We start from the raw sequence: 25,188 nt of genomic DNA, 5'->3' as shown, positions 1-25,188 counted from the left end.
TTTTTGGGGGAAAGTTCAAAAAATCAGTGATTACTACTGAGCTGCCATGCTGCCTTTAGCCAAACAGAAATAAAGCTCTTACACCATATCAGTCCATCTCAATCAATGAAGGCATCGCTGGAAGTTCATTTACTTCAGGAATTCAATTCAAACAGTAAACTTGTTTATTAAATGGGTATTTTATTTGTTTATTTGTGTTTGTCTTAATGCTTATGTGTTCCAGCCAATGAAAATCTAAAATTAGTTTTCTTGTTTGAGTGATAGTAAAAGGTGCAGTTGGAAAAGATGCACATTCAAAATCAATAATAGCACTTTTTAAATAAATGGAGTGAAAACATTTCAAGAGGTAAGGGGGGATTTTACCGTGTGTGGGCTTCAGCAGGAGTCAGAAGCTGTTTTCACAAAACATTCCCATCATAAACCCACAAAGACAAGCCACCTTTAAGCTGTCCTTCATAAATCACAAGTGAAGTTGTTGATATCCCACACTGCCACATTTATCAAAAAACAAGCCCACAGTGCAGGACGGCACTCTTTTTCCCCACACCATTCTTTTCAAAACACTGACAAAAAAACCTCAAAGAGGCAATCTTGTTGTTGGCCGAGTGAATGCTTCAGATTTAAATGATATTTCTCAAAATCTTCTTTTGACAGAAATTATTCAGCGTTTTTGGCTTTTAAGTGCTGTGGCTAGATGATCATACAGACTGCATCACTCCCTCGTCCCACAAAGCTAACGCAGCACTCTGCAGGGCAGCCACTGATGGCCTCTGACTACCTTGCTTGGCAAGTAAGACACGTAACAGAAAAGGGTTGACTTCTACCCCTGTGCTGCATCTGTCTTTTCACACACTCAAAAAAAAACAAGTAGGCAAAAGGCACTTTAATCCCACCTCGAAGTGTTTTTGTGAAAGCGGCTGAAGCTTCAAGAGAAACCACACAGTCTTATCCAAGGCATGTGCTGCAGTCGTTGTGTTAAGCTGCTCCTAAATCAGTAATAGTCAGAAACATCTCACCGTGGCAAAAGAGAGAAAGGAATCGACTGTTACTGAGTGCTCCAAACTCCTCTTTTCATATGAAAGTAAATTTTTCATTTCATTCAGAAATCAAATCATCCAGAAAGTGTGAAGGAAGACTGTAGTCCAGTGGTTTCAAAGTGCAGTCCGATAGGTAACTAACTTTTAGATGTGTCCCTTGTCCTACACACTTGAATTAAGTCTTTATCAAGTCAAGAGGACTCCAAAGCACTTCACACTACATTCACCCTTTCACACACACATTCACAGTGGATGGTAGCCACAGCTACCTGGGGCTGCCATGCACCTGAGCATTTGACCCCCACAAGCAGGCAAGATGAGTGAAGTGTCTTGCCCCATGACACAACGAAAGAGATGGAGTGGGGAATGATCTGGCAATTCACCGACTGCAGGCCAAACTACTATCATCATCATCCAATCAAACTCTTCAGAGCTCTGCTGACAAGAACTGCATCTACTGCTAACATTAGAACCCATTGTGCTGATGCAGAGACATCTAAGAGGTTCAGGACATGGACCCTTGAGAACTGGAGTTTGAGACCACTGCTGCAGAGGCGCAGAATCCAACTGCTTGAAGTCCAGAGTCAGTGATGACTTGGGAATCATGTCATCAGCTGGTGTTGGTCATCAATGCAGCTGTTTACTTGGAAAGTTCCTAATGCTTCCATCTGCTGATGATCCTTACAGAGAGACTGACATAATTCCTCAGTACCTGTCCACTTTGACAAAGGTACAACTGACCATGGTGTTACTGACCTTGATTAGCCTGTAAACTAGTCTGATCTAATTTTTAGAGAGTCTTTATGTGCTGTTGTCAAGAGGACGATCAGACATCCAACAACTGAGACGGAGTCAAGGACATTTGACTGCCAAAGCAACCTGGGTTGGGAGGAACTGAGTGACTTAGTCAGGAAAGCATGTACACCATGTTCAGAGCAAGTAGTCCTCGACATGGTTGTTCACGGTTTTGGCTTCATGTCTCCACCACCTTTCCTGTCTGTTTGTTGTTCAATACAAGTGGTTAAAAATCAAAATCTCTATTACATCTCAGCAGAAGCAAAGACTGATCTCCATCCCATGCCTCACTGATGCAGTAATTCATGCAAAAAGAACTGAGTGCAGATACTCGACAGGAAATGGATGTTTCAGTAGATGCAGTTCTTTTAAATTAAAGTCCTGAAAAGCCAAATTTTGGGTTGTTAAAAGCCGTGAAGCATAGCCTCTTAACTGTCACTCTGAAAAATGTTAGTCCAAGAGGACACTGGTGTCTTCATAACAGCTTATTAAGAAATAAAGAGTTGAAAAATATCATATTGCGCTAAAATATATGGCATGGATTTCATTTCTTGAGCTAAATTACTCATATAAGTAAATTTTTTGATGTTGCTGATATTTTTTATTTAGTTTTCTTAATGATGCGCTACAAATGTATGCCTACTTTCCACTGGTTAGGTTTGCCTCCACTTAAGTAATGCACCAGGGGCAAAAACCTACGACCTTCAAGACCGAGGTGGACTCGCATGGTCCGAATTCAGATGACCCAAAATGAAAGAAACCTCTTTTTTTCCTATTCATCTAAACCGAGGCTAAGCATAGATTAGAAACCTATCTGTTGTGCTCCCCCGTGGCCTGCAATACGCAGTCTATCCACATTAGTTCTGATCACTGGCTGCCTCCAGGCTTTCTCCTCTTCCACTCTTCCCTCTCTCCTTCCCTCTCTTTGTTTACCACATAGAGGTTGATTTATGTCGGCTGCACTTGGCAGAGTTGGGTGGCGTGGGCGAGATACAGCAGCTGAAGTGGAGCGAGAGAGGAGACGACGAGGAGGGATGAAAAGAGGGAAACGCAAAAGGCCAAATCGGAGTGATGTAGCAGGGGGACATGGAGAGATAAGGACAGGCTGAAAGAAGGGAACTAAATACAGAAGGCTTGGCGAGAACAGAGAGAACGGGAGGTGTTGTGCTGGCCTCAGGTGTCTCCTGCTGATTTGTATCTTTTATGATGCGTCTGTCAGAATCCAGGCTCTCTTGTGTGGTTCTCATCCGTCTGATTACATAAAATCATGTCAAACGTAAATAGAGGATGGTTATTTAGAGCAAAACTTTTTCTTTTTTTCATATGGTTCAGTCAGGTAGGATGTTTGTTGCACTGTAAGACAGTCGCCCTAAACATCAAAACATGATTATGAAACAGCAAATCTGGATCTCAGGTCTTTTGTTTCCAGGTATTTATATCTCACTTTGTTGCACAACATTGTGTTTTGTAGCTGAAAGCATTTTAGGGGCATGAGGGAGATGAAATGAGAGATCCAGTTGAAGCCAGATATTTACATACACTGAATAAAAGGATGCAAACATTTTTATCTCACCGTCTAAAGTTAAATCAGACAAAACTTTTCTTGTTTACCAAATTTGGTTTTTAGAAATTATTTTGCGGCTTTTCTCAAATTCAAAGGTTACACATACGTTTTGCTGAGTATCAGGGACAATGTCCTTTAATATGTATGATTTGGGTCGGAGTTTTTGGGATGACGATTGATCTGAAGGAAGGAAGATGTAACATCAAGGAAAAGGAAAGTTGCACAGAGAGCGGTGTGAACGACTGCTGTTGAATGAGATCCGTTTCCACATTGATCAGCTCCTCTCAGCTCCGTGGGGAACAGTTTGATTGATACACTGCCTTGTAGATGTATTTAAACCCCTTGACCTTTTTCTCATTTTCTGACATTGTAGCTACCAGCTGCTATTCCCTCTTTTGGGATTTGATTTGCTAGACCAACACAGAGTAGCACATCATCAGGAAGTGGCAGGAAAGAGAGAGAACATTTTCAGTTATTTTGGGGCCGTTTTTTACTAAAAATTATTTTTTGGTCGAAAAATAACTTAGGTCATTATTTTAGGGTGGAGTTTGCAGTAGAAAATATTTCTAACATTACCAGTGTGTGTGATCTTGCTCTTCCATTCAGTCACCCCAGTTAATAAAACATTTTGTTGTCAATCAGACACAAAAGAAACACTCCACTCTCATTAACTCACTCTACATGTGTTTACAGGCTTTAAGCACCATAAAGCCAGATGCAGTTCAGAGGATTATTGAAGCAGAAACATGGCAGCTGTTGTCTTAAGTGAAACTATGCATGAGCATTACAAAACCCACTGAAAAACAGTTGTGTGTGTGTATGTGTGTGTGTCTGCTGTTATGTTGCTATTTAGCTTTAGTTTATTTTCCAAAAATTCACAGACTACAAGTTAATAATTCATAGTGGCCATGGAAACACAAATAACAAATTCCATCTGTTAAAAAGCTGCTTTGCTATTTCAAAAATGTTTTTTGCTCCGTGGTTCCAGTAGGTTAAAATCAGACAATTGCAGAGTCTGCATGACTCACCGTCTTTCAATAGACGCCTGCAGCACCTGTGAGGAGAATTCATCCCAGCCGCCGCTTCACGGGTTTCTGAAAGAAACCGCATAAAAATCTACATCTCTTGCTTCTCTCTCTGTGTTTCCCTGCAGCTGGTCAGCTGAGCCAGTCGGCTCATTTCTCCCTGCAGCTGCCCTACACTGTGCTGGGCCTCGGACGCAGCGCCAACTTTCTGGACCACCTCTTCGTTGGCATTCCCAGGAAGCCTGGAGAAACGGTGAGGACGTATAATGACACAAAAGAGGCTGGGGGGGAGAAAAATACACCCTGCTGTGTAGTTGAACAGATTATCGTCTGTGGTGGAGCAGAAAAAAACATAAAGATAAAAAACATCAGATTTAAACCCCTAGGTGCAAGTTTCACTGGATCACAAAAGCTAAAGTTAAAACTCCAAATTGAGTTATTTCCGAACAGCCTGTGTCCCTTTTGAGAGCTGCATGCCATGCGTGTCTCTGCCACTTTATGTCTCCGCATTGAGTTCAGTGTGAGAGGGGAGAAACAGCCGCAGGACGGTGATATCCAGAGCCAAAAAGCTGTCCAAGAAAATATCAACTCATAGAATAATTCATGAAAACGTTTAGCATTTCAAAGTCACAGGCGGAGAACAGAAGTTTTGTTCCCGAACTCAGGCGTTTTCATCTCCAGGAGCTGGATGTTCAATTTTTTTCACAAAATAATAAAAGAAAAAAATCTAAAATATTCTTTCGTTTATTTATTTGCTTTTCAAATGAATGCAGAGCAGAAACAGCTGAATCTATTAGAACAGTCTGAATTTTCTACAGTCATTTAAAGCTCAGTTGACATTTTCTTTTGCAGCTGTTTATGCAGAGATGTGATGCTTTATATCAGCTGTCAAGAAATGTGTTCAAACAAGATGTCTGCTAATGAGAGCAGCTCATTAGATAATGTGAGAAAGGTGCCATGCCCACATCTTTTAAACGCTGAGTGTGTGTGTAACAGCTGAGCCCAGTTTAAATTGCAGCAACAATCCGTATGGATTTCTTTCCAGTCTTCCATTTCTGAACTCAATTTATGGATTATTTTCCTAAACACTCATATTTTCACGTTATTTATCTTCTTCTCCTTAATGAGCACCGGTAATGTATTTTCACTTGTTATAAGCTGTGTTTGGCCATGTCTTTAGAAGAGGCATGTTTTCTTCCTACACCTCTTTCCAGGTGTTAAAAGGTTTACTTTCAAGAGTTTAGTTTGTATTTAGAAAGAAAAAAAGGTTTCAGAATTGAAATATATTTAGACACATTGTGGGAGATGGATAAAACATGGAACGTTTTCCAGATCTAAATATGAAATCATCACAGTTTGATAACCTTTTGGGAAAACCACAGCTTTACCGTATTTTAAAAGAGCAAAACCAAAATGATCTCATTTCATGTACTTAAAACAGAAAAGCAATAATTATTCAAAAGTCTAGCCCCCCAAACCTTTGGGTTTTGCATTAGGATTGAATACAGTTCATCCCTGTGCTGTTAATTATTCTGACTATTAGCTAATAATGTTTGCTGGAGATCACCCCAAAAACAGAAGGCGAACTATAGGGCAGGATATTCTGGGTAAATACAACCAAAACAAACATTTTAGCAGGGGAAATGGTTTTTGGACTTTTATTAAAGACAAAAGTAGAATTTTACAACCTCTAAAATCTCACCACCCTTCACTGTTGTTTACATTTTGTGATGAAAGTACGTGCGCTCGTGTCTTCTCCTGAAGTTTTCATGTTTTCTTCAGTAGATCCAAGTTCAGCGCCACCCCAGGTGAGGATTGGAACAGGTTTTGAAAGTGTTTGGTTCATTTGACCCAATGCAGTACGAAAAGAAACCGCATCAGCTGAAAAAGTAACAAATGTTGCAAGTTTGGTCCCTTAACAAAACAAGTCTACTGAACTATCAGGTGTGGAAAGACTGTTGGTCAGAGCGTTGGTCGGCACACCTTTCATTTCTATACCATGTTTCCAGACTCATGAATTTGTCCTTCTGGATACATTTAGGATTTTTAAAACCTTTTTTTTTTGTCCAGTTTTTGGGACTAATTCTTCATATGTTTATAACCAACTTATCAATGCATTTCTGTTCAGAAGTACCAACAATTCAATGTTGTCACATCTTTTAAAACAAATCTTTCACATCTCTGGAAGCCCACGATGCATAAATGACGACTGGAGCAATCCTGCATCCTGTCGGACTATGTGCTAATGTAAAACTAATACGCTAAACAACGGCAAGCTTGTGTTGATGAAATTTATTCATCTCCCACATTTTTCTACTTCACTCCCATAAATGTCAACGCTCTTCAGCTCGACTCCCTCCCCATCGCCGCATCCATCTCCAGCTCCGTTTCCTCTCCCAGTACACTTGTCGCTCTGAATATTCGGAACAACAGAGCCTTTTTTCCCCCCTCCCGTGTGGTACCAAGGTCTCCGTCAAGCAGCTCATTTAAATTGCAGATGACTCAGTCCGACAAACTCTGAAGCCGTAATGCGCCCAAAAACTCTCAGCTTAACCAGGCTGCTTTATTGTCCCTCATTTCAGTCCTTTTTTTTTTTTTTTTATCGCTATACATTTTTATATCATCTTGTGTTCTTATTTTCCCTCCTCCACACACATTCCTTCTACAAAGTGTCTTAATGAATGCCTAAAGATGCAGTCTATTATGCAAAGTGGGCTTTTTTCACCAGCCAGAGGGTCTGGAGAGTGGAGGGACTGCATTAAATCTACAACGTCTTTAATGAGGAAAAGCCAGGCCCCACTGGAAAGAGGACGATGTCTATAAATCCTTTCTACTGTCCCTTCTTGATTCCTTTGTTAGGTTTAATCTTTCTGTTTATCTGTGTTCCTGATCTGTCACTCTGATTTCCGACCTACGCAGTAAAAATATCTCTATATTTAAAAACATCACAAACTGTAAAAAATCTGCAAATTATAGAACAATTTAAAACCGTTAATGTGATGTGAAATTAATCTGTGAAAATGGTCATATGTGTATTTGACATTTCTACGTTCAAGTTATGGATCGTTTTCATGTTTGTTTTAGGAAAAAAAGTGTCACTTATCTTGAGTTGAAACGTTTTCATCTTTGAAATTGATCGACGGTTTCAAAGCCATTGAACCGTGAATGAAAAAAAATATTTATTTTAAGCTGGAATTCTCTGTCGGCATTTTACCGTTGAATTAACTTTTCTTGCACTGAACATTTGATCCAATCTTTGCTTTCCGCCCTGCGTTTTGTAATTTCTCACCTATAGAAACGTTGCGATGTGACGATTTTCCCGCACCTGATTGCCTACTATGATTGTTTTTAGCTGTCAAGTTGTCAAAAATAATGCACTAAATCTTAAATATATGCATGATATATAAAAGAAAAAGGGACCCAGTGTTTTGCTACTAATTGTCAAAACTATGACGACATAATAAGGTCCAAGTGTATCACATTTCACTGGTCACTGAAAAGTTTTTAGAACACAAAAATTCGAAGGGAGAGGGAATTAGGTCAGTTATGCTAGCTTGGCTTTGACATCCTTAAGATGTCCTGCAGAACTCTGTTTCTGTTCAGTTTGTAAGAAAAAAAGGGAGGCGACCCACAAACCAACTCTGTGACAGATAACCAGAGAAACAGGTGTTAAGATTTAACACCTGCTTAATTTAAACTACTACTGCTGCTGTGTTCAGATGATCACTTAGTAATAATCTGAGATTAAACATCAAGCATGAGAACATTATAGAACAGACTGGATGTTCTGTTCTTTGTGTGGGAAATGTCTGCGTGTTTGACATTGAGTGTTTGTGTATAAGAGCAGTGTCTGTCTGCTGCGTCACTGAGGAGGACGGCCTGTGAAAGGAGCTTGAATATCTTCCATTTTCCGTCCGATCTCCGCTATCTGTTACTAGCCTCTTCCTCTGTGAGTGTCTCTCCTCCTGCTTGCTTATCTTCCACCCAGGGGATTCCCTCTGCTGCTCCAAGTGGTTTACTTCTCTAATCAGTCCCCTACTTGTCACTCTCACCCTCCATGTCTGAATCCGCCTCTGTCGGCTCTCTGGAAGCGGAGCTACTTTCTCTGGCTTTCCAGACCGTCTCTCTCTCTCTCTCCCTCTTTCTCTCTGAAGTCTTGGGAAGGTTTTCCTCCTCCAAACGGCCAGATCAGATCTGCTTCCAGACAGCAGCAGTGGAGGCTGACTCGCCTCCAACGTCGCCAAACCCTTCTCCACCCCCCACTGGTTGCCACCAATTGTTGGCGCTTTCCGAGAGCTAAGCGACAATGGCTGGCAGCGGGAGTGTGCTTTTTCTCATTTAAAAAAGCAACGCCTTCGCTGCGCACTTATTTAAAATAGCTGCAAGACGCGGTTCCCTCTCTGGTGTTGAGGAATGGGAATTACAATTAAAAAGCAGCGGCACATCCATGTTCTGCCCAGCTGGGAATTTTAAAGATCCCTCCAGCTCCGAGTGCAGTTATGGTCTTGGGATCATTGATGTGATTGCCCCGGTTGCCTCTGGTAACGCTGAGCTCATAAACTGTAGCTGTGGTAACTCTTGATGCTAAACGGTCTTCATTCTGTGTTTTTTCTAGAATAAATGAAAATAAAAATTCAAATCCTACATGGACTGTAATATGACCAGATTATTTTGTGATCCGAATAACTATTGAAAATCTTTTTTTTGTTTTTTTATTGTAAAAAAATTAAGAGCCCATGAAGATCAGCTGAACCACTTGAATGGGTTTGATAGCACTTTGCAACAATCTGATGGTTTTATTACCTGAATAACATCTACAAGAGTCTTCATTGTTGAGCTCATATGTGTGTTCAATAATTTAGTAGAAAAAAGGCTTTGAATTGGAATATTGCTCATTTTATCAATATTGTTTTCTGTAATTAATTGAAAATTACAAATAATTATAGACTTTGCAATAAAAAAAACTGCAAAATTGCTAGTTCCAATGCGAGTAAAAAGCAAATATTTATTGTTGCATAATAGATAAAGCAATATTATATTTTGCAAGCAAAAAATTCTATTTAGATCACGATCTCTGTCTTTGATTTGAAGCTTTGATCTAACTCTGTGATCAGTTTGGTTTCTAAGTTACTGACGGAGCGTAAAGACAAGTTCCGACTCCATCAAAAGAGCAAATGTGATTTTTTTAATTATAATTTTTGTATTTCTTTTTGTTTGCTCCCCGTTCTTTTTAGATCAGTTTTATAAATTGGGTCTATGACTTTTTTTAGTGTTTACATATAAAATATGGGCTTCCAAGATAACACAACACAATTTAAGAATCTGTACATAATATAGAATAATATGGTCCAGAATCATATTTTGCCTAACATCATAGATTTTGAAATTGACATGATTTACGGTCCAGACATACATTTTTTGTATTAAATGTAAAAAGAAAAAAACAAGGAAGCAAGGAGATATTGCTTTTGATTTTCTCCTAAAGTTTGAACTTTGCAGCTCCCTGATGAGATCATTTTACGTTCTTTATGTTTACAATGTCGACTTTAGGTCATTTAGTTTAACTTCACCAATCCAGTTGTCCGGTTTACTGAAGCGCTTCTGGCTTTTTGTTCTCTTTGCGTTTCAGACATAGCCTTGGTGTTTCTGAACTGAAAAAAAAATATTATAAAAGTATAAAATGTATGGGTTGCAATATAAATCTGCAAAGAACCATCTCATATTATGAGTCTGTTTATAAACCCATGTGCTGCTCGGCTGTCAAACATCGCCCACACAGAGCTGCCTCTACCACTGGACCACAATGATATTTGTTATTTTGTCCTTTTCCTAATGCTGGGTTTGTTTGTGTGCTTAAATGACAGGTAGTAATGGACATGAAGATGAACTCTATAATTTAAGACATATTTCTGATAAGAAATGTAGCTGTTTCTCCAGGTTTTTAATTTTCTGTATAATTATACTTTAATCCTCGCTCCTGCCTTAATGTGTTTCTTGTAATTACAATCTGCTGTCTCTCTCCTCTCGTGTTTTTTTTTCTCAGCTTACTCTTCTGTTGACACTGCTGCAGGGTCTCGAGAAAGTATTCAGATGTCAGGTCCCTTTCCAGATTTTGTCACAATTCTAACACGAAATACAACGCGCTTTATTGAGATTTCACCTGATAGAGCAGAAAACATTTGAAAAATGTCAAGTTGCATTAAGAAGCAAGTAGTGGGAATTGATTAAAGTTCTTAGTCGAGTTATAAAAAAATATAAAACAAAAATACAACTGATTTTGTCAGACTATGTAATGCATTAATCCCAGTTAACAATGTTAAAGTCCAACCCTATTTGTAATGTAGCAAAATGTGAAAAGTTCAAGGTGTCTTTCCTGAGACGTTGGATGCGCTGCCTTAGTCGCTTTCCATAAAATATGCATGTTTTCAGATTATGAACCATCTTAAATTAACATGGCTTTGTTCAATTGACAGTCTGCCATCTTTAAGTTTATAAGTGTATTGGCTTTCTTCCTCTCTTTTCAGGAGACAAGGAAACATGAGTGGACGGCCATCATTCCCAACTCTCAGCTCATAGTCATTCCCTTCCCACACAATACTCCCCGCAGGTCAGTAACACTCACCGCAGACATAAAACATTTCAGTTGAAACATAAAAAGCACACATACACATTTCTCTTGTAAACTGCTGCCACAGACACATTTAAACACTCATGCTATTCACGGTTTTATTCAAGCTCCTTTAACTTGCTGCAGACGGTGTCGGCGTTGTCTCAGAGGAAGACAATGCCCGGTGAGCAAACACCACGGCATCGCAGCGTGTGTGCGGGTGTTATTGTGGTGCTGTTCACATGTTGTTATGAAAGCCCAGGAGGAGCTCCAGATGGCAGTTCGTCTCTGAGAAAACACACACACTCGCATGTCTCCCTCGCCCTCCATACGTTACACCCAGGTGTAAAACCACTTGGCTGCCAAATGTTTCAAAATGATGACAGTTTTAGCGGGATTACTGTAGTTCTTTGATTGTTTCCTTTGTGAAAAATGGGAAGGAAAAATGGCAACAATAGTTCTTCTGTGATGGTTCACAGCTGGAGCTCAATGCAGCAAGAAGAGCTCTTGTTATTTGGAGACATATTAACTCAGCCACTCTTTGGTAAGAGGTTCGTGTTCTGTCTGAGGTGTCAAAATACCAACACTTTCTCTTTATTATAGAGACCAAATCACACTTGTGTAATATTAGCAGTGTAAACTTGTTTCAATAAATGTTCCTATAAACACACCTCAAAACCTCGTGGACAGCTGCAGAGGTTTTACCAATGTCATTCTAAAGCATTAAGAATCAATACTCTATGCAATTTAGTCCAAGGTTATAAGTACGTAAAGCAGTTGCATTGAAATGATGATAAAACACAATTTGTGTCAACTAAAAAAACCTGTGGTTCCATTCACCTGGAAAAGGCTTCTAGATATTCCACTTTTATCCACCTTCACACTGTATAAAACGGTTGTTTGTACCTCCATATGTAAATCATGTGCTCTGCTGTGTTTTGAGAAACATTTTCACTGTTTTGAGGTGTTGATCTATGGTTTTTAATTCAACAGTAAAACATTTAAACCATAGAAAATGGTTACAAGTATAAGTACACCAAAGTTTTTGGAGGTGTCTGACATCTTCCTGTTCTTCTCTTTTTAGCTGGAGCGCTAAGTTGTACCTCACTCCTAGCAACAGCGTCCTGCTGACGGCCATCGCGCTGATCGGCGTGTGCGTCTTCATCCTTGTGATTATCGGCATCCTCCACTGGAAAGAGAAGGTCAGGACACAGAAAACACTCACTCGGTGCTCTGCTGTAGTAAATGTTCACACCTTCTCGGTGAAACACAGCTTCCTCCTTCTTCCATTCGTTTATTGGTGAATGAGCGAGAGAGCCTGGGTGAGCAGACTGGTCACAACCAGCAGCAGATGGATCTCACTGCCTGTCCTGTAGTCCTCTGGCCTCCCCACCGAGCCACACACACACAGTCCTTCTCCTCCACCATCTTTCTATCCCCGCGGGCCACAACCTGGAAGGGCGTTCAGCTGTAATTGCCTTCTTCTGTCCTTCCAGCACGGTAGATCTGCTGCTCATTACTGCCTAAATGCGCCCTCCAGGGAGTCGGTGCATGTTTTCTCATGTGTTTTGTGCTTCATTCTGGGTGGGTCGTTCTCAGCAGCACACACACGGGCACGCGCAGTTCAGTCACCGAGGACACAAGGACGCAAACGGTTAACAAGTTATTCCAGCAAATCTACTTTTTCTTTATCGTTTCCCTTTTTCTTCTTCAAACCCTGTGATTGGTGCGTGCTGATCGGAGAAGAGCAGGAACTCTCTGGCATCCTGTCGGAACCATCTGCTGCTGGAGCATGTGGGCTGCATGTGTGTGAACATCTACCATATGAGCATGATTACACACACACACACACACACGCACGCACAGGAGATCTTTAATTGTCCTCCGTTGAAGGGTAATACTGTAAGTACTTACAGAAAAGACCTGGCTTAAACCTGACTATTTTTTAGCTTCCTTACACAATAACACACATCCACACACACGCACACACGCACACACCCACACACACACACAGTACAAATTATATAAGAAGTACATTTCAAAAGAATAGAAGACAAAAAATAATACATATTTTATTTATGCGAAATTTACCAAGTATGTAAAATATCAATAAAGACACTAAAATTATGATGTTTAGCTACAGCTGTTACTCAGATCTTCACCTTTCCATTGGGAGCATTTAGAGGACAGTCCCCCGTGTTTCCAGTTGGGAAAAATGTTTCTAACCTACCTAGACTTTATACAGTACTTACAACTTCATTTCTGGTTGTTTGATCTGACCAGGGTGTATACTCCCTCTTAACCAATGATGAAACTCCTTACAGCCCCGCAAGAATAAACAGTATAAACAATGGCTGGATTGATAAATTAAAAAAATAAAAACTTCAGTAAAAGGAGAAAGAAATGATTGAACCATTTCTAGAACCTCATTCGATTTACGTCGTCATTTTAACTGATGAAATTCAGAAACTCCATTTGATGATTAAATAAACATTGAGGCGCATTAAGTATTCACTCTGCATTAACTTTTTAATTTGACCCGAATTGCTAAATGTATTATCAGGTCTCTACACAGCAGAGCTTCTATTACCAGTGCTGTGCTCACAGCAGAATATCAAATGCAGTGTTTGAAATTCTCACTGAACGTCTCCTTGGGACTTTTTCGCATGTTGCCTTTGCAAGGCACAACAACAAATTTGAAACAGTCAAAACATTGAATTTTAGTCCTTTGTTTTCAGAAACTCGTCTTTCACTGACTAAATAAAAACTACTTGATTCTTTCGTGAATCACAGCTGATTGTAAAACACGTGAACCAAGTGGGTTTTTTCTTAACTTTTCCTCTTTGTCAGGATTTCTTCCTCTAGTCTTGTTTTCAATAAGGGAAGATCAGTGGGTCTTTACTCTACAATACTAAATCTCCTTATCCTGAGAAGAAAAAAAGCGGTTTGTTGTTGCTGCATCATTTGTGTCCTTTTCTGTCTGTAAGGTGAACGCATTCGCTGTAAGTCTGCTGCATTTGCCTGAACGTGAGCAGAGTTTGGATCTAAGCGGCTTTAAGGATATTTTTACCAGTGGGGGACGACGCAAAGAACTTCTGAAAATATAGAAATGAGTCAAACTAGCAGCAGGTGATACTGTGTTGCAAATGTAAACGAGGCACTGCAGAACAAGCATCAACACTCCTACAGCACTCCTTAGAAGAATCGGTTTAAGTTTAAAATAGAGACTGAAGAATATCATGTCTGGTTGGTTTGAGTCTGTACTCAGTTCAAAGGTTACATTAGTTTGTTGGAAGACTCAGTCTGCTTTTGGTATATATTCAGATTGAAGATGACAGTCTGCACTGCTTCCAATAAACCACAATACCAGTTTTGTTTGTATCAAAGTCAACTGAATGTGATTCTGATGCAATCTGTCCTGAGAATACAGCTTCCATAAACGACCTAATCGTATCTGTTAATTATTGAAAGGATGGCATGACTTTCCAAATATTGTCAACAATCGTTTTTGGAACAGCCGCGTCTAAAGTTGTGAAAAGCTTTAAAGGGGAAGTATGATATATTTTCCAGGCATATAGCGCCATTTCATAGCACAATAAAGTTACTGATACCTTCAGTTGTTATGATAATCCTGCATATATCAAATATGACTGAAAAGAAATCTTACTTCCTTAATTTAATGCCTTGAAATAGGGCCTCTGTCTCTTTAAAAACTCCTGCTCACTTTGAAACTCTGCCTTCTGGAAGTCATCACAACACAACATGGCTCCTCTAGTTGCCCTTTAGCATTTTTTTTTTTAAATCAAATCAAATTTTATTTGTATAGCACATTTCAGCAGGAACGCATTTTTACCAGCATAGCACTGAGAAATAGATCCTATGATTAAATCTTTACAAAAATATATTTTGTACAAGTATATTAAAACCTGTGGTGACAGTGTAATATGAAACAAATCATCTGTAAAAAGATCGATCTCCTCCACCTCCTGTCTGAACTGCTATTGATGTCTGAAGAAAGTCACCACTCCTAGTCAGAAACAACCAATCAGAGCAAGGAGGAGGGTCTTAGCGCTGTCAATCAACTCTAGTATGAGCAGCGAAAAGCTCTAACGGTGGAGAAACACCTTACCAGAAAACTGTTTATCTGCCCTCATTAGCAGCCGTGCTAAAACCCCCATTAGAAGAATCAAGCCAGAGAAACGCTGGCTGATTTATTCAAATGGAGTATTTTCCTTGTTAGTTTGGACTTTTTAATAACTGGCCATTTTGTCTGTTATTATTTGTTGAAGGTTGTTGAACTTCATAGGTTTTGCTTATGTGTGATTTTTATTTCCCTTTTGTTTATCGTTTGTGGTTGTATTGTTTATTTTGGATATTTAAAATATCTTCCAGTTCCAGTGTTTCTGGGACAATACATCATCCTGTAGAGTCTGTTATCGTCACAGGATTACTTATTGTGTATCTTGTGAACAGTAGATTTGGACATGTTTTGGATCATCCTAAGAAACCTCTTGACGACCATTCATCAGGTTGATTATATTTAAGATACCATCCATTCCTGGCCCACAGCATCACAGATTCTCCTCCATACTTACATGATCTGCTTTCCATCTTTGCGGCTCTTTCTTTCCCTCCCCAGCTGCATTGAGGGATTTTTGTTTGTTTTGTTTTGTTTTTTTACTGCAAAGCCAAATTTTTATCTCATCTGAACAAACTACATGTTCCAGTTTAGGTCCCAGAAGAGATTGGCAAACTCCACATGCTCCACATGCTGGTTGTTTAGCATCACTGCTGAACAACCAGTTGCCAAGTGGATTTGGTACAATGGTTGTTTAGGGTTTGGTGATTCCAAGTTGCCACTCTTTGCTGCAGTTCTCCAACGGTTAGCTTGAGCAAAATCTTTTCTTTTTCTTACCTTCCTCACCATTTTGCTCTCAGTGCATGCTGACAAGATAAATATGGCTCCTCGTCCAGCTTCAGGGTCTGACGCTAAGAAATGGGCCTGGGTGCCTCATCCTGATGTATCGCAGGGTCACAGAGAGTCATGAATTCATAATTAAGTTCCTAGAAGAAGACGAAGAAAATGTTTCAGTTATAATTGAATGAGTATTGAATCTACCAACTATTGTTTGACTTGCAGTGATTTTATTGAAAACTACAGTTTCTTTCTCCGTGATGGTATTTTTTCCACTAAAATATTTTTTATCAAAAGGAAATTTATGTAAATTCTTCAGAGTAATAAAATAAGAGATTTTTTTTTTCACATCTTTTCCAGGCATTTACCTCCTGATGTTCTTCAGCGGGCTTGATGCCAGTGTAGGGGTTTTTATCTAGAATCATCAAACCCTTCTACCTCCCCATACATATTTTATTAATGTTCCTTATTGATGTTTTATTTCTTTTGAGCCTGCATCTCACCCCTCCTTGTGATACAATTGAACGAGTGGTTTTTAGTATTTTCTGCCCGTCGGCGCTCACATTTTCTGTACCTTATTCAACAGCCTTAAACTTATAGCTGTTGATTCCAAACATCATTTCTGAATCGCCTGATTAATCGATAAAGACATGAGACAAGACGGTCTGCCTCGCTGTACTCCCACCAATCATGTTTGAGAGATCCTTTAGTCTCCCGTGGCAACCATTCAGCTGTGCAAAACGCCTTTTGGGACCCAGCGCCACCTTTGAGGTGCAGCTCCTCCTCAGAGCTGGAGATTTCAGGCGTCAGAGCTTTCACCTCACAGAGAGCAGCCCTCACCTGAAACTCCTCCACTCTGCTCCTTCAGACTAGCCAGAAGCAATTAGCAAACACCTGGTGGAACTGGGTATCTGCTGAGCTCATTATAGGAGCTAATTCTCATTGAAATGCCAGTTTAAAAACAAATAAAAAATAAAAACATTGTTAAATAGAGGACCCATGTTGTGATGACTTCCTGAAGGTGAAGTTTCAGAAAGACCAGTAGTTTTTATTAATGCCATAATTTCAAGGCATTAAATTCTGGAGTCAGTTTTCTATTAAGTTACATTTAATATAAAATAGCACTTTTTTTAAAATCTGAAGGAGACATAGTTACTTGAATGTGCTATGAAATGGGATTATTTCTCTGGGAATCACACTGCTGCCCCTTCAAGGCTACAGTTGGTGCCAAGACTGTAATGTCAACAATGTCTTCCAGTAACATATAGTTACTCGGTCATATTTTCAAATTTTGTCAAATTTTAAAAGTATTCATGGACTGCCCAAGGTCTTCTATAAAAGAGGTTTGTGACAATAAAAGCTGTGATTCTTGAACGCTTCTTAAATCTAAACTGTGAACTCTCACTTTAAAACCAATAGATTCTGTTCAGACTTTCTGAGAACTCTACATCTCTGCTTCATTTTGGAATATCCACTCCTCCGCCTCATCCAGGAAATCCAGATCGGGAATCCAGATTGGGAGTGAGTGATTTACTTGAACTGTGAACATCCTTCCTCATATCTCTTCTCCTCTCAACCTGCTTACGGTGGGGGTGCGTCCGGTAAGGTCAGGGTGAGACAGCTGATTGACATTTAGCATTTCTGTCTGTTTGCACTGCCGTCTCTGGTATTTGCTCCTCTAATAACAAAGTCAGGTAGAGGGCAGAAACACAAGGGCGCGGTGGGGGGGGGCAAAAGATGTGTTGTTCAAGCTAAACAGCTGACAGGGCTTTGACAGAAAATTCTGTGAACTTCTGTGCATTTCTGTTGTTAGCGGCGACATTTAGAATATCTTCTTAAATCAAAGCCAGAAATGAGTGGAAATGTGAGGGGAAAATATTATATTTTTAAAATATGAAGCAGAATCTAATCAATCTGATCTTCACACAGGTCAAATTTAATTAGCTGGCATTTAATCCCAGTCATGCTCCAATGGAGCTACCTACCTGCTTTCAGACACAAACTCAACACTATGTCTATAAAATCTATTGACAGAAACACATCAATGCAGCGCTGCCTAATAATTATTCAAGCCTCAGGTTGGTTATGAGGTGGCGCGCCTTGGCTAGTCAATTACAGCAACATCAGTCCGCAGTGGATCAGTCGTCTAAAGGAAATCAGTCCATCAGCTCCTGAAACGGTTGAGCATCAGAACAGGACAGCATTCAATATAAGACAGGCCTTCATTTGAAGAGAGATCAAGGCTTTATTTCACACTGAAAGTGACAGGATAAAAAAAATGGAGTAAACATGTCACTGTCCATCTATTGGACTCAACATCAGGGAGGTCCGTCCATGAATGCACGGTTTGGCTGAAGAAGAGCTGGAATCTGGATTTTTAGAAGCAATGTTCTCTGATGATTAGTCAATATGTTCAGCAATGTTTTAAAAAGCTGATGCCTGTTTTCTAATGTGTTGTCGTCTCTGATCTTGGAATATTGATTGCACTGTCTGAATGATTTATGATTAAATCGCTTTGTTTTTATTTTCAGCCACTTTTAATTAGCAACTTGTTTTCATGTCTCAGTCTTTAAAATATGGACTTCCATATTGTCACAGTTTTGGATTTTGTTAGTGAGGTTATGTCACAGTTAACATTTATAAGGAGGTAATATTTTACCTACAGTAGATGATGCTGTTGGCATATTCAATTTATTTAAATTCAAATTAGCTTGCCCAGGAGGCTGAAGCTAATAGCTTGTCCGACTAGACGGAACCGAAGCAGCAAACCAAATGTAATCTGAAGAAAGTGAATAGTGTCGGTAGACATAACCTTCTGTATAAATAATCTGTCAATGCAAACTTTACTTTACTTTAAAATAGCATTTGATCTTAAAAAAAATAAGAAATTCTTTAAGACAAGAGTACTTTGCTTTGGTGTTAGCCTTACTGTTAGCTTTATCTTCTGGAACCAGCTAATTTGCATTTATGCTAAAAGAAAACAGATGAAACTAAGGTGTTAACTAACTATAGACTAGCTTCAAACGCTTGCAGTGATACGCAAAGAAATCACCCATCTTGTTTGTTCTCGACATTTATTCACCGTACTAAACAAAAATATGATGGCAATAAAAATGTTTCATACAAAACACATTTTAAAACGTGAGCCTTTCCTGTTGGTGAAATTGCTAACAGTACAAAGTGGTTCAAATTATGTCCACCTGGTCAAAACACAAAATTACAGAATATGATCACACATTTCTAAGTGCTTCTTCGGGTAATTTTCTCACACTTACATGGAAGCTGTTTGTGGATACAAATGTTCTTTCCGGACGTGAAAAGGCTGCCAGGGAATAAATTTGCAGTCTTGAATCTTTGCAGCAGTGGAGACAAAGCTGACAGTAGCTCTGCTACGAAACAGCTTTCAGACTGTAGAGCTTCTCAAGCTGTTCTTTTATAGATGTAAAGTTTCTGAACATACACAATTATTTCAAATGGATTATTCTATATGGAATATTTGGCCAATTTCCAACACATGCTGTTGACATTATGAGTGAGCTGATTTATTCTTCATCTTACCAAACCATCCCTACTTCCTGCCCGTGTCAGTGACCAGGTGATAAATGCTCGCCACTTATCGTCAACTGCTGTTTGGCGGATAACTCAAGGATAAAAGCGTGTGTATGTGTTGAACAATCTCCTCATAAGAAATGCCACTCCAGGTTCTTTCAACTGTATATTGGCGTATCGACTGATAATTTATCAGGTTTTTTAGACAAACCGGCCACTTGATTTCTGTTTTTTTGTTATTATTTATTAGTGTGTCTAAATACAGTGCCTCGCAGAACATTTCTACCTCGTGTCAAATTGAATGGAAAGTACGTATGGACTTCAAGACATAGATTAACAATTTGATTTATGTCTGGACTTTGACTAGGCCATTTAAACACTTGACTATCCTTTGTGTTTAGTCCTCAGACAGGACAAAAACCTCTCCTTTGTGGAGGATCTTCTTGTGTTATCTTTGGTTAATTGGGGTTTTCCTCCATCTTCTTAGCTTTTAGTTTAGAAACGATCCGGTGTTTCTAAACGGTGTTCACTGCTTTGTTCCTTTTTCAACACTTGCTTTTGGTTAGTTTTTGTGTTAGGAGTGCAGAGGAGGTTATTTGTCACATCTCAATCGTCTGACCAGCTTCATTTTGGGTGATGAACATTATTTACAGCCTCCATTAAACCTGCATGTGTCATCTCCTGGTGACATATGTTGTTTTTTATGATATTAGGGATTCATTAGTGAATGAGTCTGTTTGCTCTGCAGAAAATAACACTTCAGCTTTCTAAAACGCCGCCCTCTCGTCATTTAGTTTTCTGCCATAATCAGACATTATGAATTGCAATTTATTTTTGATTTTGTTGCCTTTTCAGAAATGTGTAAATCATTTTTCACATTGCTGCGTCATTTTGCAAACTTAGAGGAATTAAATCTGAATGCAGTTCTGACAGCAGTTTGTTCCACAAGTTGCAGGTCCTGTGTGAAATATCATTAGCATGCTTTCACACCTCCATGGTCCAGGGAAGTTTGTGCACTTGGACAGGAATGCGGAAATATTTCACAACTTCCTCTGGTCTGGTTCACTTTCACACTGCACTTCCCGAAGGCTGACCAGACCACCTGGACCAGGTCATGGAGTCACAGCAGCTGCTCCTCTGAGGCAGAGCGCTGACCGACGCACAGCGACCAAAACAGAAGAAGGAGAAACCACACGACTGTCAGTCAGACATAACTTACCTGTTTGCTTCTCTTTTTCTTTTTCTCATTGTTCTCTCTGTTTCATTTCTGTTTTTCTTTGATCTTTTCTGTTTCTTCCTCTTTTTCTTCCGTTATCTCTGTTTCTTTCTCTTTCTTTGTTTTTGTTCTCCTTTCTTTCTTTGCTTCTTTTTGTTTCATTTTTTAGTTCCTTCTTGTTTTTCTTTCTTTCCTTCCTTCTTTCTTGTTTATTGTTTTATTTCTTGCTTTCTCTTTCTGTGTTTCCCTTTAATTTTTTTCGTTTTCTTTAGTTTGTTCTTTATTTTTCTAGTAGAAAGAAAGAAAGAGGATTTCTCTTTCTTTCTACTTTATTTTTCTCTCACATTCTTCGCTCTCTTTCTTTTCTTGTCTTTCTTTTTCTCTTTCTACTTTTCTCTCTTTTTGTCTCTGTCTTCTTTTTTCCCTCTTTCTTCCATCCTGACTTGAGTTCAGATGACCTTTGACACTGCCACAGGAATTGGAGGAAGTGAACTGGTCTGGTCTGGTCTGGTCAGGTGTGAATCCTCCTGATGAAAACCACCAGAATCTGCTGGTTTGGTTTAAAGTATCAACACCCTTCTCCTCCCGGCTTTGTGAAAGTCTACACAAATTTATTTTTATTTTTTTTATTAACAGATTTTGTGAAATTTGACAGATTGTTTTTGTTGGATTTCGTCACTGAGGAGTCAAAGAGATCTGTGAAATCTCGATGCACGGATGACGAGCCTGAAAACCGGAACTGCTGCACCTGAGTAAACAAAGAAAAAATATCCCCGCCAGGAGTCAGTGACACTCTGAAAACCTCTGACTGTGCACACACTTCATCTCTGCGACTCAGGTTTATCTGCCATCCGTGGAGAGGAAACTCAAATAAACAAGATCCAAAAGCACTGCTGCCTGTTCACAACCTGAGCTCATTTAAAATGCAGGGAGGGGCAGAAACACCTCACATCCCCAGGATGTGAGGAGTCAGAAATGAAACTTTACAAAATACACACAGACACACACACACACACAGTGTTCTTCTGGATCAAAGGTCAACACCACCTGCACTTTCTTTCAATTAAAGAATCAGCAGCAGGCCTGATGTTGGTGCAGCACACACTGCTGACCACTGACTTGAAAGAAAGTATTTTTTTGTTTGTTTTTGTTTTTTAATATTTATCCATTTTCAGTGGACAAAAGAGAGCATCCATGTAATGATAACCTGCTGTTAACCATTTTTTTTCAAATCAGTTGCCAAAACAGACTGGGAGGAAAAACACTATGTGTCAGATTTCCTTCTGCAGATTAATATTATAGAAATAGTTAACAAATATGTTGAAATCTGTTTTTTTTTCTGTTTCTTTTTGTTTTTTGGGGGGGTTTTTTAGCACCACAGTTCAAAGCAACAATCTGCTTGTGTCACAGCTCTGACTTCATATAGTTGAGGTGCTAAACTGCATTTTGTTCACCAAATCTCCTCACATCAAATAAAAATCAGCTGCCTTTCATTCTACAAAGAAAATGTCATTGTAATGAAACTTCAAGTGATTGTTTTGTTTGTTGATGTTTCTCCAAAGTGCCTTCCAACCTTTTATATTTGGTAAATGGGGTCATAATATTCCATAATTCTACTATTGAAGCATGTTTGTACATTACGAGATAAGATCTTTATTTGCAGATTGTGCACAAACCAAACAGTCTTTTCAAAAGTTTTTGTGCAGAACTTGAAAGAGTAAAAAAAAAAAGATAGAATAAGAAACCCAGAATGAAACAGCAACAATAAGGAACAATGAGAATCAACCGTTTATGTTCATGTCATAAAATATTAAATCCAATTTATTTACATAGCGCCAGTTCACAACAAATGTCGTCTCATGACACTTTACAAAAAAATAAATACAATTATTTCAACCTAATCATACAATCATAGTTATCAATTTGGTTAGATTTAAAGGTTTGTGGTTCATTTTGGTTGTATTTTAAATTACTGTAGATGTTTGTCATTGTTTTTGTTGTCAAACTGCAGTTTTTTCCATAAGGTAGAGTTGTAGCAGAACACATCTGGTACAGGTTGCTCTGATGTCATGGCAGGTCCACCTCAGCAACGCCACTGACTCTTTGTGCCGTCTTCTTCTGTGTCCCACAGAAAGCAGACGACCGAGAGAAAAGGCAGGAAGCCCACCGTTTCCATTTTGACGCCATGTGAAGGAGCAGCGCTGCACCACGGGAACGCCTTGACCCCTTGACCTCTCGACCCCCCTTCTCATCCTAGGCGCTCAGTTTGACCCGCACTCATTTCAGGGGCCAATAAATTGATACTTGTGCCCTAAAGTGATTCTTTTTTTCTTTTATTTTTTTTATTTTTTTTTTTTATATCCTTTTCAGTCGAGGAGTCGGATGTGAAATATTTATGTTCCATTTGATTTATTCATTCCAGTGTTAGAAGCGCGTCCTGACGGGGAGCGCTGTTTAAGCAGCAGATTCTCAGCAAAGATTTGTGTTTGCAAGTAACTCCACATCTGCTTGTTGCTATGGTTTTTACTTCAGTGAAACTTTCATTAAAGGTTAGCATCTGTTGGGTCAAGTGTTGAAATTGGGCAATGTTAACTTGAAATCCATGTTATTTCTTTTTAGTTTTGCAGTTGTTTTTTCTCTCTCTCCTGGTTTTTTCAGTGAATTTGAACAGATTCACCCGAAGCTGAATGGAAAATGAATAGAAGTGAATCGGTACAAGTCGAAGCTTTGCCGACTGCAAGTTCAGATTTTCCCCAGCTGATTGTATCAAAGCTTATCACAGAAGTCAAAAAAAAAAAAAAGTATCTGCAAACACGTCTGCACCGGGCTGAGGGAGCAGTCTGAACACGGTCGGTCCTGCTGAGCGAAGTCCACTTTACTGTGATTGGAACTGGATTCTTCTGTCTTCTTAAAGCTGAAGCATTTCACTTTTGCAAAAATATGTTGTTTTTTTTTCCATATTTATTAAAACTGCCATCATGTTGTGACAGTTTCGTATGAGAGAGATGATCTGTGAAAATATTGTGCTCCTCCACTTCCTCTGTGATCTACTAATGCTGTTCCGCCCCTGATCAAAAACAAAAAATCAGAGCCTCCTGCTGGCTCCTGCTGGCGCTAAGCCAGCAGGAGGGCTTAGCGCTGTCAATCATTCTCATGTACTTGCTGCTCAATATATTAGTGGTGCATAAACAACTTACCATTGCAGAAAAACAATTTCTCTGTAGTCATTGGTTACAATGCTAACTGAAGTGATTGACAGCACTAAGACCCTCCTCCTGTCTCTGATTGGTTGTTTCTGACTGGGTGGTGTATTTCTGTTAGTTCTGGGAGAAGGTAAAGGAGCTGTATTATTTGTTTTTAACAGATTATTTGTCTTGCATTTCTGTCACCACATAATGATCATCATTTTAACAAAACATATATGTTTTTGTAAAAGTCACACAAGCTTCAAAAGCTTGATTGAGCCATGTCCTCCGACTTGCCATCTTATTTATTTTCCACCGATGAGCTAAACGCCGTCGATGTTCGCACTTTCTAAGCTAATTATTATTCGTGGTTGTGTTTTGCTGTAATTGATCCTGTATGGTGAATTCTGCTTGCAAATGAATGTTCAGGCATCTAACCGTGTTTAGCTTACATGTTGGCTGAGAATAAAGGTTTCTTCTCGTGTGAGTCTGCTTTATGTTTTCGTTATTTATTTACTCATTTATTTATTTTATGAGTTATTCCACGTCAACCGCCTCTGCGCGTTTCTCCCCTGAAGACGCTGCAGAAGGACACCGTGTTTGGCAAGCTGGAGGAACGAAGGTCTAAATGTGTAATGAGTTCAGCATCAGTGAAATTAAACGGCGTTTAATTTTACAGAGGACCCCCAGAGGCAGCTCTTAGCATCCCAGTGGGCTCCTCGCCACACTTCAGGAACCGACCTGCTCAACAGCCTGACGTGGTGAGAGTCAACCCTTCCTGCTCTGCAGCGACGGTGAGCCGCTCACCATGAGCGGCTCTGAACTGAAGCTTGGCTGCCTGGGGGCAGAGGGGGAAGAGGAAGAGGATATTATGAAGGTAAACCGGAATAGACTGAATAGAATAGGAAATCTTTAAAAAGTAAAAGCATGCATTTTAATAAAGACCTTTTTGAAGATATGAAATATTGGCCATTTCTTTCTAAATGTAAACCTGCCTCAATTCCCTTCCTCCACTTTGTTTCTGAGAAAAAGAAAATCCTCCCTTTACTAGTTCAGTTAATGGTTACTGTCACTATTCATGAAAACTTTAGATGGGTTGTAATGTTAATGAATATGAAAAGGCATAAGGTCTGCAGTTGGCCATGTTTATATAGTGGAGAAAACATTTATGTTCATATCCACATGCAGGTTATTATTATTTGGTGCTTCCATTTAATTATGTCACTGTGAAATGATAAATTTAGCTTTTTTTAGCTGATGTCAGATTCAACAGAGAGGAAAATATGTAGAAGTTA

At 39.3% G+C, this 25,188-nt stretch overlaps 1 protein-coding gene across 1 annotated transcript in view; it reads left to right on the top strand.

The window, feature by feature from the left end:
• The window catches only part of itfg1 (integrin alpha FG-GAP repeat containing 1), a 152,042-nt gene extending 127,662 nt beyond the window's left edge, over window positions 1-24,380 (top strand). Inside the window, exons 15-18 of the mRNA XM_055060071.1 lie at window positions 4,550-4,674; window positions 10,946-11,028; window positions 12,113-12,230; window positions 22,840-24,380. Of these exons, the coding sequence (XP_054916046.1) occupies window positions 4,550-4,674; window positions 10,946-11,028; window positions 12,113-12,230; window positions 22,840-22,899 (386 nt within the window). The 3' untranslated portion in view covers window positions 22,900-24,380. The remainder of the gene's footprint in view (window positions 1-4,549; window positions 4,675-10,945; window positions 11,029-12,112; window positions 12,231-22,839) is intronic.
• Window positions 24,381-25,188: the final 808 nt, after the last annotated feature.

This window comes from Poeciliopsis prolifica, unplaced genomic scaffold, assembly GCF_027474105.1.
Source record: "Poeciliopsis prolifica strain line A6 unplaced genomic scaffold, Auburn_PproV2 SCAFFOLD057, whole genome shotgun sequence".
Lineage (NCBI taxonomy): Eukaryota > Metazoa > Chordata > Actinopteri > Cyprinodontiformes > Poeciliidae > Poeciliopsis > Poeciliopsis prolifica.
The sequence above is the reverse complement of the archived record's forward strand: the minus strand, read 5'-3'. Positions and strand labels throughout refer to the sequence as shown.